Genomic DNA, 16,156 nt, shown 5'->3' with positions numbered 1-16,156 from the left:
TAGCCCCCATGGTGGCCATGGTAGCCATGGTAGCCCCCGTGGTGGCCATGGTAGCCCCCATGGTAGCCATGGTAGCCATGGTAGCCCCCGTGGTAGCCATGGTAGCCATGGTAGCCCCCATGGTAGCCATGGTAGCCCCCATGGTGGCCATGGTAGCCATGGTAGCCATGGTAGCCCCCGTGGTAGCCATGGTAGCCCCCGTGGTGGCCATGGTAGCCATGGTAGCCATGGTAGCCATGGTAGCCCCCGTGGTAGCCATGGTAGCCCCCGTGGTAGCCATGGTAGCCATGGTAGCCCCCGTGGTAACCATGGTAGCCATGGTAGCCCCCGTGGTAGCCATGGTAGCCCCCGTGGTAGCCATGGTAGCCATGGTAGCCCCGTGGTAGCCCCCATGGTAGCCATGGTAGCCCCATGGTAGCCATGGTAGCCATGGTAGCCCCGTGGTAGCCATGGTAGCCATGGTAGCCCCCATGGTAGCCATGGTAGCCCCCGTGGTAGCCATGGTAGCCATGGTAGCCATGGTAGCCATGGTAGCCCCCGTGGTAGCCATGGTAGCCATGGTAGCCCCGTGGCCGTTGCAGGGGCTGGAGATCGTGTTCCGGGTGGGCGTGGCCCTGCTCCAGTTCAATCAGGCCCAGCTGGTGCAGCTCGACATGGAGGGAATGTCCCGGGTACGGCCGGGGATGGGGGATGGGGGGGATGGGGTGGGGCTGGTCAGTGGGGGGGGTTTGGCGGGGTTTGGGGGGGTTTGGGGTGGGTTTGGGGTGGGTTTGGGGTGGGTTTGGGGTGGGTTTGGGGTGGGTTTGGGGTGGGTTTGGGGTGGGTTTGGGGTGGGTTTGGGATGGGTTTGGGGTGGGTTTGGGGTGGGTTTGGGGTGGGTTTGGGGGGGTTTGGGGTGGGTTTGGGGTGGGTTTGGGATGGGTTTGGGGTGGGTTTGGGATGGGTTTGGGGGGGTTTGGGGTGGGTTTGGGGTGGGTTTGGGATGGGTTTGGGGTGGGGCTGGTCAGTGGGGTGGATTTGGGGTGGGTTTGGGATAGATTTGGTCAATGGGTTGGGGTTTGGGGTGGGTTTGGGGTGGGGCTGGTCAATGGGTTGGGGTTTGGGGTGAATTTGGGATAGATTTGGTCAGTGGGTTGGGGTTTGGGGTGGTGTTGTTTGATGGGATGAATTTGGGGTGGGTTTGGGGTGGGTTTGGGATAGATTTGGTCAATGGGTTGGGGTTTGAGATGGGGTCTGGTTAATGGGATGGATTTGGGGTGGATTTGGGATAGATTGGCTCAGTGGGTTGGGTTTTGGGGTGGATTTGGGGTAGTTTTGGTCGGTGGGGTGGGTTTGGGGGGGTTTGGGGTGGGTTTGGTCACCGGGTTGGGTTTTGGGATGGGTTTAGCCAATGGGATGAGTTTTGGGATGGGGTTTGGGGTGGATTTGCTGTGATTTCTCCATTTTTGCTCTGAATTTCCCCATTTTTTGTTTGATTTTCCCCATTTTTGCTCTAAATTTTCCCATTTTTGCTCTGAATTTCCCCCTTTTTGCTCTGATTTCCCCATTTTTGTTCTGAATTCCCCATTTTTGCTCTGATTTCCCCGTTTTTGTTCTGATTTCCCCATTTTTGCTCTAAATTTCCCCCTTTTTGTTCTGAATTTCCCCATGTTTGGTGTCTGTCTGTCTGTCTGGCTGTCTGTCTGTCTGGCTGTCTGTCTGTCTGGCTGTCTGTCTGGCTGTCTGTCTGTCTGGCTGTCTGTCTGTCTGGCTGTCTGTCTGGCTGTCTGTCTGGCTGGCTGTCTGTCTGTCTGGCTGTCTGTCTGTCTGGCTGTCTGGCTGCCTGTCTGTCTGTCTGGCTGTCTGTCTGTCTGGCTGTCTGGCTGCCTGTCTGGCTGTCTGGCTGTCTGTCTGGCTGTCTGTCTGGCTGTCTGTCTGGCTGTCTGGCTGTCTGTCTGGCTGGCTGGCTGTCTGTCTGGCTGTCTGGCTGTCTGGCTGTCTGGCTGTCTGTCTGTCTGTCTGTCTGGCTGTGTGGCTGTGCTGTGACCCCCCCGTGTCCCCGCAGTATTTCCAGACTGTGATTCCTCACCAGTTCGACTCCTGCCCCGACAGCCTCATCCTGAGAGCCTGCCAGGTGAAATACAGCGCCAGGAAAATGAAAAGGTCACTGTCACCATCCCTGTCACCTCCCTGTCACCATCCCTGTCACCATCCCTGTGTCACTGTCACCATCCCTGTCCCCATCCCTGTCACCATCCCTGTCCCCATCCCTGTCCCCATCCCTGTCCCTGTGCTCATCCTGAGAGCCTGCCAGGTGAAATACAGCGCCAGGAAAATGAAAAGGTCACTGTCACCATCCCTGTCACTGTCACCATCCCTGTCACCATCCCTGTGTCACTGTCACCATCCCTGTGTCACCATCCCTGTCCCCGTGCTCATCCTGTGCCCCTGCCAGGTGAAATACAGCACCAGGAAAATGAAAAGGTCACTGTCACCATCCCTGTCACCATCCCTGTCACTGTCACCATCCCTGTGTCACCATTCCTGTCCCTGTGCTCATCCTGTGCCCCTGCCAGGTGAAATACAGCGCCAGGAAAATGAAAAGGTCACTGTCACCATCCCTGTGTCACTGTCACCATCCCTGTCACCATCCCTGTCACTGTCACCATCCCTGTCACTGTCACCATTCGTGTGTCACCATCCCTGTCACCATCCCTGTCCCCGTGCTCATCCTGTGCCCCTGCCAGGTCAAATACAGCCCCAGGAAAATGAAAAGGTCACTGTCACCTCCCTGTCACTGTCACCTCCCTGTGTCCCCATGGCTGTCCCCGTGTCCCCATGGCTGTCCCTGTCCCCATGTCCCCATGGCTGTCCCTGTGTCCCCATGGCTGTCCCTGTCCCCATGGCTGTCCCTGTCCCTGTCCCCATGGCTGTCCCCGTGTCCCCATGGCTGTCCCCGTGTCCCCATGGCTGTCCCTGTCCCTGTCCCTGTGTCCCCATGGCTGTCCCTGTCCCTGTCTGTGTCCCCATGGCTGTCCCCGTGTCCCCATGGCTGTCCCTGTCCCTGTCCCTGTCCCCATTTCTGTGTCCCCAGGCTGGAGAAGGAATACGCCGCCCTCAAGAGCAAAGAGATGGAGGAACAGATCGAGATCAAGGTGAGACAGGGCTGGGGACACCTGGGGACACCTGGGGACAGCTGGGGACACCTGGGGACACCTGGGCACACCTGGGCACACCTGGGGGACAGCTGGGGGCATCGGAGGGACACCTGGGGGGACACACAGGGACAGCTGGGGACACCTTGAGACACCTGGGGACACGTGGGGACACTTGAGGGACGCCTGGGGACACCCTGGGGACATCTGGGGAACGCCTGGGGGGACACCCAAGGACACCTGGGGGACATCTGGGGACACCTGGGGGACACCTGGGGGACACCTGGGGGACACCTGGGCACACCTGGGGACACCTGGGGGACATCTGGGGGACACCTGGGAACACCTGGGGACACTTGAGGGACACCTGGGGACAGCTGGGCACACCTGGGGACACCTGGGGACACCTGGGGGACACCTGGGGACGTTGTCCCCTCCTGTCCCCGTGTCCCCTCAGCGTCTCCGTTCCGAGAATCGTTTGCTGAAGCAGCGAATCGAGACCCTGGAGAAGGTGAGGACCCCAAAAACCCCCGGGGGGACCCCGGAAATGGCCAAAAAAACCCCAAAACAGGGCTGGGAACCCAAAAAATAAACAAAAAACCCCAAAAACAGGGCTGGGAACCCAAAAAATAAACAAAAAACCCCAAAACAGGGCTGGGAACCCAAAAAATAAACAAAAAACCCCAAAAACAGGGCTGGGAACCCAAAAAATAAACAAAAAACCCCCAAAAACAGGGCTGGGAACCCAAAAAATAAACAAAAAACCCCAAAAACAGGGCTGGGAACCCAAAAAAACCCCAAAACACGGCTTGGAACCCAAAAAAACAACAAAAAAACCCAAAAACAGGGCTTGGAACAAAAAGAAAAACAACAAAAACCCACAAACACTGCATGGAACAAAAAAAAAAAAAAAAACAACAAAAACCCCCAAAACAGGGCTTGGAACAAAAAAAAAAACAACCAAAAAAACTCCAAAACCAGGGCTTGGAACAAAAAAAAACACCAAAAACCCACAAAAACACTGCATGGAACCCAAAAAAACACAAAAAACCCCAAAAAACAGGGCTTGGAACCCAAAAAAACCCCAAAACAGGGCTTGGAACCCAAAAATTAAACCCCAAAAAACCCCAAAACACTGCATGGAACCCAAAAAATCAAAAAAATAAAACCAAAATGCAGCATGGAACAAAAAATACCAAAAAAACCCCAAAAATCCCAAACCACTGCATGGAACAACAACAACAAAAAAACAAACCCCAAACTTGGAACCAAAAAAAACCCAAAAAACTCAAAAAAACCCCCAAAACTCAGCTTGGAACAAAAATTAAAAAAAAAAAAAAAAAAATCTCAAAACAATTCATGGAACCCCAAAAAAAAAGATGAAAAAAAATTCAAAAATCCCCAAACACTGCGTGGAATTAAAAAAAAAACCCCCAAAATTAAAAAAAAAAAACAACCCCAAAACCCTGTGGGCCTCTCCTTTTTTGGGGTAAAATCTCCCCAGTTTGGGATAAAATCAAATTTTGGGGTAAAATCCTCAAATTTTGGGATAAAAATCCTCAAATTTTGGGATCAAATTTCCCCATTTAGGGAGAAAATCTCATTTTGAGGGAAAATTGTTCCATTTTGGGACAAAATCCCCCCCGAGTTTTGGGATAAAATCCTCAAATTTTGGGGTAAAATCCTCAGATTTTGGGATAAAATCTTCCCAATTTGGGGCAAAATCTCATTTTGAACCAAAATTCTCAAATTTGAGACCAAAATCCCCCATTTTGGAGCTAAAATTTCCCCATTTTGGAACAAAATCCTCAAATTTTGGGATCAGATTTCCCCATTTAGGGACAAAAATCTCATTTTGAGGGAAAAATCTTCAAATTTAGGGAGAAATTCCCTCAATTTTGGGGTAAAATTTCCCCATTTTGGGACAAAATCCTCAAATTTTGGGACAAAAATCTCATTTTGAGGTAAAATTGTTCCATTTTGGGACAAAATCCCCCCAATTTTTGGGATAAAATCCTCAAATTTTGGGTCAAAATCTCGTTTTTAGACAAAATCCTCAAATTTAGGGACAAATTCCCTCAATTTTGGGGTAAAATTTCCCCATTTTGGGATAAAATCCTCAAATTTTGGGTCAAATTTCCCCATTTAGGGAGAAAATCTCATTTTGAGGGAAAATTGTTCCATTTTGGGACAAAATCCCCCCCGAGTTTTGAGATAAAATCCTCAAATTTTGGGGTAAAATCCTCAGATTTTGGGATAAAATCTTCCCAATTTGGGGCAAAATCTCATTTTGAGCCAAAATCCTCAAATTTGAGACCAAAATCCCCCATTTTGGAGCTAAAATTTCCCCATTTTGGGACAAAATCCTCAAATTTTGGGATCAGATTTCCCCATTTAGGGATAAAATCTCATTTTGAGGGAAAATTGTTCCATTTTGGGACAAAATCCCCCCAATTTTTGGGATAAAATCCTCAAATTTTGGGTCCAAATCTCATTTTTAGACAAAATCCTCAAATTTAGGGACAAATTCCCTCAATTTTGGGGTAAAATTTCCCCATTTAGGGACAAAAATCTCATTTTGAGGGAAAATCTTCAAATTTAGGGAGAAATTCCCCCAATTTTGGGGGTAAAATTTCCCCGTTTTGGGATAAAATCTTCAAATTTTGGGACAAATTCCCCCAATTTTGGGTTAAAATCCCTCATTTTGAGCCCAAACCTCCCTTTTTGGGGCCCCAAACCTGCGGGAATTTTGGGGGAATTTTTGGGAATTTTGGGGAATTTGGGGAATTTGGGGCGGAGCCGGGGGTGGGGGCGGGGCGCGGGTGCCTCCGTGGCTGTCGCTGATGTCGCTGTCGCTGTCGCTGTCCCCTCCCCCCCCCAGGAGAGCGCGGCCCTGGCCGATCGCCTCATCCAGGTACTGCCCCTCCTCGCTCCTTCTGCACCAATTCTCCCCGATTTTCCCAAATTTCCCCCGATTTTCCCGAATTTTCCCCAATTTTCCTGATTTTCCCCAATTTTCCTGATTTTTCCCGATTTTTCCCTGATTTTTCCTTGATTTTTCCCGAATTTTCCCTGATTTTCCCCTGATTTTTCCCGATTTTTTTTAATTTTTCCTGATTTTTCCTTGATTTTTCCCTGATTTTTTTCCTGATTTTTCCCGATTTTTCCCGATTTTCCCCTGATTTTCCCCAATTTTCCCTGATTTTCCCTTGATTTTTCCCGAATTTTCCCTGATTTTCCCCTGATTTTTCCCGGTTTTTTTTCGAATTTTTCCTGATTTTTCCTTGATTTTTCCCTGATTTTTTCCTGATTTTTCCCGATTTTTCCCGATTTTCCCCTGATTTTCCCCAATTTTCCCTGATTTTTCCTTGATTTTTCCCGAATTTTCCCTGATTTTCCCCTGATTTTCCCGATTTTTTAATTTTTTCCTGATTTTTCCTTGATTTTTCCCTGATTTTTCCTTGATTTTTCCCTGATTTTTCCGATTTTTCCCTGATTTTCCCGAATTTTCCCCAAATTTCCCTAATTTTTCCCGATTTTCCCTGATTTTTCCCGTTTTTCCCCAATTTTCCCTGATTTTTTTCCAATTTTCCCTGATTTTCCCCAAATTTTCCCGAATTTTTCCTGATTTTTCCCGAATTTACCTGATTTTTCCCTGAATTTTCCAGAATTTTCCAGATTTTCCCCAATTTTTCCAGATTTTTTTTCCTGATTTTCCCGGATTTTTTCCCGAATATTCCCGAATTTTTCGTGAATTTTCCCTGATTTTTCCCGATTTTTCCCCAATTTTCCCCAATTTTCCTGATTTTCCTGATTTTTCCCTGATTATTCCCCGATTTTCCCCAATTTTCCCTGAATTTTTCCCAATTTTCCCTGATTTTTCTCTGATTTTTCCCGAATTTTCCCAATTTTTCCCAATTTGCCCGATTTTTCCCCAATTTTTCCTGATTTTTCCTGAATTTTCCCTCAATTTTCCCAATTTTCCTGATTTTCCCGAATTTTCCCTGATTTTTCCCGATTTCCCCCCCAATTTTCTCCCATTTTCCTGATCTTTTCCCAATTTCCTTCCATTTTTTCTGATTTTCCCCAATTTTTCCCTCATTTTTTCCCAATTTTTCCCAATTTTTCCTCATTTTCCCCTCTTTTCTCTCCATTTCCCCTCTATTTTTTCCCATTTTCTTCCTGATTTTCCTCAATTTTCCCCTGATTTCTCCTCATTTTCCCCCCCATTTTTCCCAAATTTTTCCCAATTTTTCCCCCACTTTTTCCATGACTTTTTTCCCAATTTTTTTCCCTCATTTTCCCTGATTTTCCACAGATTTTTCCCCAATTTTTCCCCCCGAATTTCCCCCAATTTTCCCAATTTTTCCGGAATTTTTCCCAATTTTCCCAATTTTTCCGGAATTTTTCCCAATTTTCCCAATTTTTCCCGATTTTTCCCAATTTTCCCTTTTTCTTCCCCATTTCCTTTTCCTCCCCTCCCTCCCCCAGCCCCGTTTTTGGGTTGGATTTTCCTTTTTTCCGCTTTTTTTTTTTTTTCTCTTTTTTTCCCAATTCCTGCTTTTCCGGAGGCTCCCGCGCACCCCGGGGTGGAAAATTTGGGAATTCTGGGGAATTTGGGGAATTCTGGGGAATTCTGGGAATTTGAAGATTTGGGGATTTAGGGGAATTTTGGAATTTGGGGGAATTTTGGGGAATTTTGGGAATTCTGGGGATTTGGGGGAATTTTTGGATTTTGGGGAATTCTGGGAATTTTGGGGAATTTGGGGATTTAGGGGAATTTGGGGGAATTTTGGGATTTGGGGGATTTTGGGGAAATTTGGGAAATTTTTGGATTTGGGGAATTCTGGGAAAATTTGAGAATTTGGGGGTTTTGGGGAATTTTGGGATTTTGGGGATTTTGGGGAATTCTGGGGAATTTTGGGATTTGGGGGAATTTTGGGGATTTTTGGAATTTGGGGATTTGGGGGAATTTTTGGATTTTGGGGAATTCTGGGAATTTTTGGGATTTTGGGGATTTTGGGGAATTCTGGGGAATTTTGGGATTTGGGGGAATTTTGGGGAATTTTGGGAATTCTGGGGAATTTGGGGGAATTTTTGGATTTTGGGGAATTCTGGGAATTTTGGGGAATTTGGGGATTTGGGGGAATTTTGGGAATTCTGGGGAATTTGGGGGAATTTTTGGATTTGGGGAATTCTGGGGAATTTTGGGGATTTTGGGATTTGGGGAGGGTGGTGGGGAAATGGCCCTGGAGGTTCCCAGGGGGGTGGTGGCACCTCTGTGTCCCCATTGTCACCTCAATGTCCCCAGCCCCATGCTGTGGTACCGGTGTCACCCCATTGTCCCCACAGTGTCACCTCCCTGTGCCCCCAGTGCCACCCACAGCCACGCTGGCTCTGCCCTGGGGGCAGGAGGTGACAATGTCCCCAATGTCCCCAACGTCCCCCCAGTGTCCCCCCAGTGACCCCATTGTCCCCAAGGTCCCCAGGGCCAGGTGACACTGTCCCCAATGTCCCCAGTGTCCCCAGTGTCCCCAACACCCCCAGTGTCCCCGATGTCCCCGTTGTCCCCAGGGCCAGGTGACACTGTCCCATTGTCCCATTGTCCCATTGTCCCATTGTCCCATTGTCCCCGTTGTCCCCGTTGTCCCCAGGGCCAGGTGACACTGTCCCATTGTCCCATTGTCCCACTGTCCCATTGTCCCCGTTGTCCCCAATGTCCCCAGGGCCAGGTGACACGGGCGCAGGAGGCGGAGGAGAATGACGTCATCCGTCGGGAGCTGGCGCTGGTGAGGCAGCGCTGGAACAACGTCAGCGAGAGCCTGGAGAGGGCCCAGAGCACCATCCGAGAGCTGCAGGTGTGTCACCTGTGTCACCTGTGTGTCACCTGTGTGTCACTGTCACTGTGACAGGCCCAGAGCACCATCCGAGAGCTGCAGGTGTGTCACCTGTGTCACCTGTGTGTCACCTGTGTGTCACCTGTGTGTCACTGTGACAGGCCCAGAGCACCATCCGAGAGCTGCAGGTGTGTCACCTGTGTCACCTGTGTGTCACCTGTGTGTCACTGTCACTGTGACAGGCCCAGAGCACCATCCGAGAGCTGCAGGTGTGTCACCTGTGTCACCTGTGTGTCACCTGTGTGTCACTGTCACTGTGACAGGCCCAGAGCACCATCCGAGAGCTGCAGGTGTGTCACCTGTGTCACCTGTGTGTCACCTGTGTGTCACCTGTGTGTCACCTGTGTGTCACCTGTGTCACCTGTGTCACCTGTGTCACCTGTGTGTCACCTGTGTGTCACCTGTGTCACCTGTGTCACCTGTGTGTCACCTGTGTCACTGTGTGTCACTGTCACTGTCATTGTGTCACTGTCACTGTGTGTCACTGTCATTGTCATTGTCACTGTCACTGTCGCTGTCACTGAGCACCATCCGAGAGCTGCAGTTGGTGACACTTGGTGACATCAGGTGACACCTGCCTGAACGAGGTGATGGCCGGGGACAATGGACAGGTGACATTTGGTGACACAGGTGACCCCTGCCTGAAGGAGCATTTGGTGGCAGGAGGGAGGTGACACCCGGTGACACCTGGTGACATTTTGGTGACATTTTGGTGACACCTGGTGACATTTGGTGACATTTGGGGACAGGGTAACTCCCACCTGACTGAGGAGCTCACGGCAGGTGAGGACGGTGTTTGGTGACATTTGGGGACACTTGAGGACATTTGGTACCTCCCATCTCTCAGAGAGTTGTGTGGCAGGTGGGAGGTGACACCTGGGGACATTTGGTGACATTTGGGGTCAGGGTAACACCCACCTGACCGAGGAGTTCACGGCAGGTGGGGACGGTGTTTGGTGACATTTGGGGACATTTGGTGACACAAGGTACCTCCCATCTCTCAGAGGATTGCCTGGCAGGTGGGAGGTGACACCTGGTGACATTTGGGGACATTTTGGTGACATTTGGTGACACAAGGTACCTCCCATCTCTCAGAGAGTTGTGTGGCAGGTGGGAGGTGACACCTGGTGACGCCCGGTGACATTTTGGTGACATTTTGGTGACATTTGGTGACATTTGGGGACAGGGTAACCCCCGTCTGAGCGAGGAGTTCGTGGCACACCTGGAGGCGGAGCTGGAGCGGTCGCGGCTGCGCGAGAGCAAAACCCAGGGAGCGCTCAGGGAGCTGCAGGACAAGGTCCTGGACATGGAGAAGGTGACACTGGGGACACTGGGGACACTGGGGACACTGGGGACACTGGGGGACACTGGGGACACTGGGGGGACACTGGGGGGACACTGGGGACACTGGGGACACTGGGGGGACACTGGGGACACTGGGGGGACACTGGGGACACTGGGGGACACTGGGGACACTGGGGACACTGGGGACACTGGGAGACACTGGGACACTGGGGGACACTGGGGACACTGGGGACAGGGAGCGCTCAGGGAGCTGCAGGACAAGGTCCTGGACATGGAGAAGGTGACACTGGGGACACTGGGGACACTGGGGACACTGGGGGACACTGGGGACACTGGGGGACACTGGGGACACTGGGGACACTGGGGGGACACTGGGGACACTGGGGACACTGGGGGGACACTGGGGACACTGGGGGGACACTGGGGACACTGGGGGACACTGGGGACACTGGGGACACTGGGGACACTGGGGGACACTGGGACACTGGGGACACTGGGGACAGGGAGCGCTCAGGGAGCTGCAGGACAAGGTCCTGGACATGGAGAAGGTGACACTGGGGGGACACTGGGGTGGCACTGGGGACACTGGGGGACACTGGGGGGACACTGGGGACACTGGGGGACACTGGGGGACACTGGGGGACACTGGGGTGGCACTGGGGATACTGGGGGGACACTGGGGGGACACTGGGGACACTGGGGGACACTGGGGACACTGGGGGACACTGGGGGGACACTGGGGACAATGGGGGGACACTGGGGGACACTGGGGGACACTGGGGGGACACTGGGGACACTGGGGACACTGGGGGACACTGGGGGGACACTGGGGACACTGGGGACAGGGAGCGCTCAGGGAGCTGCAGGACAAGGTCCTGGACATGGAGAAGGTGACACTGGGGGGACACTGGGGTGGCACTGGGGACACTGGGGGACACTGGGGACACTGGGGACACTGGGGGACACTGGGGACACTGGGGGGACACTGGGGGACACTGGGGGGACACTGGGGGACACTGGGGACAGGGAGTGGTGGCACTGGGGACAGGGAGCGCTCAGGGAGCTGCAGGACAAGGTCCTGGACATGGAGAAGGTGACACTGGGGACACTGGGGGACACTGGGGGACACTGGGGGGACACTGGGGGGACACTGAGGGGACACTGGAGGACACTGGGGTGGCCCTGGGGGTGGCAGGGTCCCAGTGGGATGGGGAGGGTCCCATGGGTGCCACTGGGGACAGGGAGCGCTCAGGGAGCTGCAGGACAAGGTCCTGGACATGGAGAAGGTGACACTGGGGGACACTGGGGAACACTGGGGGACACTGAGGGGACACTGGGGTGGCACTAGGGGGACACTGGGGACAGGGAGAGGCTTTGGGGACAGGGAGTGGTGGCACTGGGGACGGGGGAGTTCCAAAAAATGCAGGACAAGGTCCTGGACATGGAGGTGACACAGAGGGGACACTGGGGTGACACAGAGGGGACACTGGGTGGCCCTGGGAGGGTCCCCCACTGATGTCCCTGTGTCCCTCTGTCTGTCCCTGTCCCCTGTCCCTGTCCCCATCCCTGTCCCCTGTCCCTGTCCCTGTGTCCCCTGTCCCCATCCCTGTCGCTGTCCCTGTCGCTGTCGCTGTCGCTGTCCCCTGTCCCTGTCGCTGTCGCTGTCCCCTGTCCCTGTCGCTGTCGCTGTCCCTGTCCCCTGTCGCTGTCCCTGTCCCCTGTCCCTGTCGCTGTCGCTGTCCCCATCCCTGTCCCCTGTCCCTGTCCCTGTGTCCCCTGTCCCCATCCCTGTCGCTGTCCCCTGTCGCTGTCGCTGTCGCTGTGTCCCCTGTCGCTGTCGCTGTCCCTGTCCCCTGTCCCCAGCGCTGGCCGTTGCTCTCAGATGAGTCCAGCGCGGTTCGGCTGCAGGAGGAGCTGCAGGAGCTGGCCCTGAGTGACCTGGGGGACACCTGGCAGGTGAGACAGGGACACTGGGACACCTGGCAGGTGAGACATGGGGACATTGGGGACAATGGGGACACCTGGCAGGTGAGACATGGGGACACGTGGGGGACACCTGGCAGGTGAGATGGGGACACTGGGGGACACCCAGGGTGTGTCCCAGGTGTGTCTCTGGTATCCCAGATGTGCCCATACCTGAGCAGGTGTGTCCCCAGGTGTGTCATACCTGAGCAGGTGTGTCCCCAGGTGTGTCATACCTGAGCAGGTGTCCCTAGGGTGGATCCCAGTTGTGTCCCAGTTGTCCCCAGGGTGTGTCCCCAGGTGTGTCCCAGGTGTCCCCAGGTGTGTCCCAGGTGTCCCCAGGTGTGCTGTACCTGACTAGGTGTCCCCAGGGTGTGTCCTCAGGTGGGCTGTACCTGACCAGGTGTCCCCAGGTATGTCCCAGGTGTCCCCAGATGTGTCCCAGGTGTGTCTCAGCTGTCTCCAAGTGTCCCCAGGTGTCCCCATACCTGACCAGGTGTGTCCCCAGGTGTCCTCAGGTGTCCCCATACCTGACCAGGTGTGTCCCCAGGTGTCCCCAGGTGTCCCCATACCTGACCAGGTGTGTCCCCAGGTGTGCGGGGGCCGCTGGGAGGAGCCGCGGGCGCTGCACGAGGCCGTGCTGGGGGTGCAGCTCCGGGAGAGCCAGGCCCAGGTGGAGCTGAGAGCACTGAGACAGAGAGTGCTGCACCTGGAGACACAGGTGAGACACAGGTACCTAACTGGGACGGACTGGGAGGGACTGGGACAGAGAGTGCTGCACCTGGAGACACAGGTGAGACACAGGTACCAAACTGGGACGGACTGGGATGGACTGGGACAGAGAGTGCTGCACCTGGAGACACAGGTGAGCTACTGGGACGGACTGGGAGGGACTGGGAGGGACTGGGATTGTGAGTGCTGCACCTGGAGACACAGGTGAGCTACTGGGACGGACTGGGAGGGACTGGGAGGGACTGGGATTGTGAGTGCTGCACCTGGAGACACAGGTGAGCTACTGGGAGGGACTGGGAGGGACTGGGAATGGAACTGGGGATACTGGGAACTAAACTGGGAGAACAGGGCCCAGGATTTATCCAGGGCTAATCCGGGGTTAATCCCAGTTCAATCCCAGTTCAGTGCCGGGTTTATCCCGGGTTAATCCGGGTCTATCCTGGTTTAATCCGGGTCTATCCCGGGTCTATCCCGGGTCTATCCCGGGTTAATCCGGGTCTATCCCGTTGCAGGCCCGGGTCCAGCAGTCGGTTTTAGGCCGGGCTCAGGGAGCAGGGCTGGGTCTATCCCGGGTCTATCCCGGGTTAATCCGGGTCTATCCCGTTGCAGGCCCGGGTCCAGCAGTCGGTTTTAGGCCGGGCTCAGGGAGCAGGGCTGGGTCTATCCCGGGTCTATCCCGTTGCAGGCCCGGGTGCAGCAGTCGGTTTTAGGCCGGGCTCAGGGAGCAGGGCTGGGTCTATCCCGGGTCTATCCCGTTGCAGGCCCGGGTGCAGCAGTCGGTTTTAGGCCGGGCTCAGGGAGCAGGGCTGGGTCTATCCCGGGTCTATCCCGTTGCAGGCCCGGGTCCAGCAGTCGGTTTTAGGCCGGGCTCAGCGCGCCTGTGCCGGGCTCAGGGAGCAGGGCTGGGTCTATCCCGGGTCTATCCCGGGTTAATCCCGGATCTATCCCGTTGCAGGCCCGGGTCCAGCAGTCGGTTTTAGGCCGGGCTCAGGGAGCAGGGCTGGGTCTATCCCGGGTCTATCCCGTTGCAGGCCCGGGTCCAGCAGTCGGTTTTAGGCCGGGCTCAGCGCGCCTGTGCCGGGCTCAGGGAGCAGGGCTGGGTTAATGCCGGGTCTATCCCAGGTTTATCCCAGGTTTATCCCGGGTTAATCCGGGTCTATCCCGTTGCAGGCCCGGGTCCAGCAGTCGGTTTTAGGCCGGGCTCAGGGAGCAGGGCTGGGTCTATCCCGGGTCTATCCCGTTGCAGGCCCGGGTGCAGCAGTCGGTTTTAGGCCGGGCTCAGGGAGCAGGGCTGGGTTTATCCCGGGTCTATCCCGTTGCAGGCCCGGGTCCAGCAGTCGGTTTTAGGCCGGGCTCAGCGCGCCTGTGCCGGGCTCAGGGAGCAGGGCTGGGTCTATCCCGGGTCTATCCCGGGTTAATCCGGGTCTATCCCGGGTTTATCCCGGGTTAATCCGGGTCTATCCCGTTGCAGGCCCGGGTCCAGCAGTCGGTTTTAGGCCGGGCTCAGCGCGCCTGTGCCGGGCTCAGGGAGCAGCTCCGCGCTGTGGCCGCTCAGAGCCGGGGGCTGCAGGCCCAGCTCAGCCTGAGCCACCGGAAACACGAGGAGGAGCAGTGCAAGGTGGGGACAGTGGGGACAATGGGGACAATGGGGACAATGGGGACAATGGGGACACACGGGGGACACAATGGGGACAATGGGGACACAATGGGGACAATGGGGACACTGGGGACACTGGGGACAGTGGGGACACACTGGGGACAATGGGGACAATGGGGACAATGGGGACAGTGGGGACACAATGGGGACACTGGGGACAATGGGGACACTGGGGACAATGGGGACACTGGGGACACAATGGGGACACTGGGGACAATGGGGACACTGGGGACAATGGGGACACACTGGGGACAATGGGGGGACATTGGGGACACACTGGGGACAATGGGGACAATGGGGACACACTGGGGACAATGGGGACACTGGGGACACATTGGGGACACAATGGGGACACTGGGGACAATGGGGACACACTGGGGACAATGGGGACACACTGGGGACACTGGGGGGACATTGGGGACACACTGGGGACACTGGGGACACATTGGGGACAATGGGGACACAATTGGGACATTCAGGACACCTTGGGGACAACAGAGACACTGGGACAATGGGGGCAACGGGGACACCCTGGGGATATGGGGACACCTCGGGGATATTGGGGACACTGAGGGCAACGGGGACACCTTGGGGACATTGGCGACACCTCGGGGACACCGTAGGGATACCTTGGGGACAGCAGGGACACACTGGGGACACCATGGGGACAGTGCAAGGTGGGGACAGTTTGGGGACACATTGGGGACAATGAGGACACCTTGGGGACAGCGGGGACACTGGGGACATCTTGGGGACATCAGAAAACACTGGGGACACTTGGGGACACTGGAGACATCAGCAATTCAGGGGACACCGTGTCAGTTCTGGAGTCCCCATGTCCCCTCCCAGTGTCCCCCATTGTCCCCATGTCCCCTCCCACTGTCCCCCCATTGTCCCCATGTCCCCTCCGCTGTCCTTCCCCTGTCCCTGGCGGCTGGACTGTCCCCAAGGTGTCCCCAAGGTGTCCCCAGTGCCCCTGAGTGTCCCCAGGGTGTCCTGGAGTGTCCCCAGGGTGTCCCCAGACTGTCCCTGGATGTGTCCCTGGGTGTCCCCGCAGTGTCCCCCATGTCAGGGCTGTCCCCACGGTGTCCCTGGGTGTCCCTGGGGTTGTCCCCGCTCTGTCCCTGGTGCCAAGGATGTCCCCAGAGGTGTCCCCGCAGTGTCCCCAGGGCTCTCCTGGGTGTCCCCACACTGTCGCCAGTCACAGGGCTGTCCTAGGGGTGTCCCCATCGTGTCCCCGCGGTGCCAGCGCTGTCCCCGGGTGTCCCTGGGTGTCCCCGGGTGTCCTTGGGGGTGTCCCCGCGGTGCCAGCGCTGTCCCCGGCTGTCCCCGGGGCTGTCCCTGGGTGTCCCCGCGGTGTCCCCGCGGTGCCAGCGCTGTCCCCGGCTGTCCCTGGGGGTGTCCCCGGCTGTCCCTGGGGGTGTCCCCGGGTGTCCCCGCGGTGTCCCCGCGGTGCCAGCGCTGTCCCC

The 16,156-nt window shown here is 55.4% G+C and overlaps 1 protein-coding gene across 2 annotated transcripts in view; it reads left to right on the top strand.

The window, feature by feature from the left end:
* Positions 1-16,156, top strand: part of LOC148220645 (EVI5-like protein) — a 34,030-nt gene that overhangs the window by 13,811 nt on the left and 4,063 nt on the right. Inside the window, exons 7-16 of one of the 2 annotated variants that reach the window (XM_088154882.1) lie at positions 582-671; positions 2,045-2,142; positions 3,074-3,134; positions 3,592-3,645; positions 6,016-6,048; positions 8,861-8,992; positions 10,218-10,346; positions 12,200-12,292; positions 12,849-13,019; positions 14,502-14,648. In XM_088154882.1, coding sequence (XP_088011008.1) covers positions 582-671; positions 2,045-2,142; positions 3,074-3,134; positions 3,592-3,645; positions 6,016-6,048; positions 8,861-8,992; positions 10,218-10,346; positions 12,200-12,292; positions 12,849-13,019; positions 14,502-14,648 — 1,008 coding nt within the window. The remainder of the gene's footprint in view (positions 1-581; positions 672-2,044; positions 2,143-3,073; positions 3,135-3,591; positions 3,646-6,015; positions 6,049-8,860; positions 8,993-10,217; positions 10,347-12,199; positions 12,293-12,848; positions 13,020-14,501; positions 14,649-16,156) is intronic. The other variant, XM_088154884.1, reaches the window with a different exon arrangement.

Source organism: Sturnus vulgaris, chromosome 33 (assembly GCF_052056855.1).
Source record: "Sturnus vulgaris isolate bStuVul1 chromosome 33, bStuVul1.hap1, whole genome shotgun sequence".
Classification (NCBI taxonomy): domain Eukaryota; kingdom Metazoa; phylum Chordata; class Aves; order Passeriformes; family Sturnidae; genus Sturnus; species Sturnus vulgaris.
Note: the sequence above shows the minus strand (reverse complement) of the source record. Positions and strands in the feature narration are given on the sequence as shown.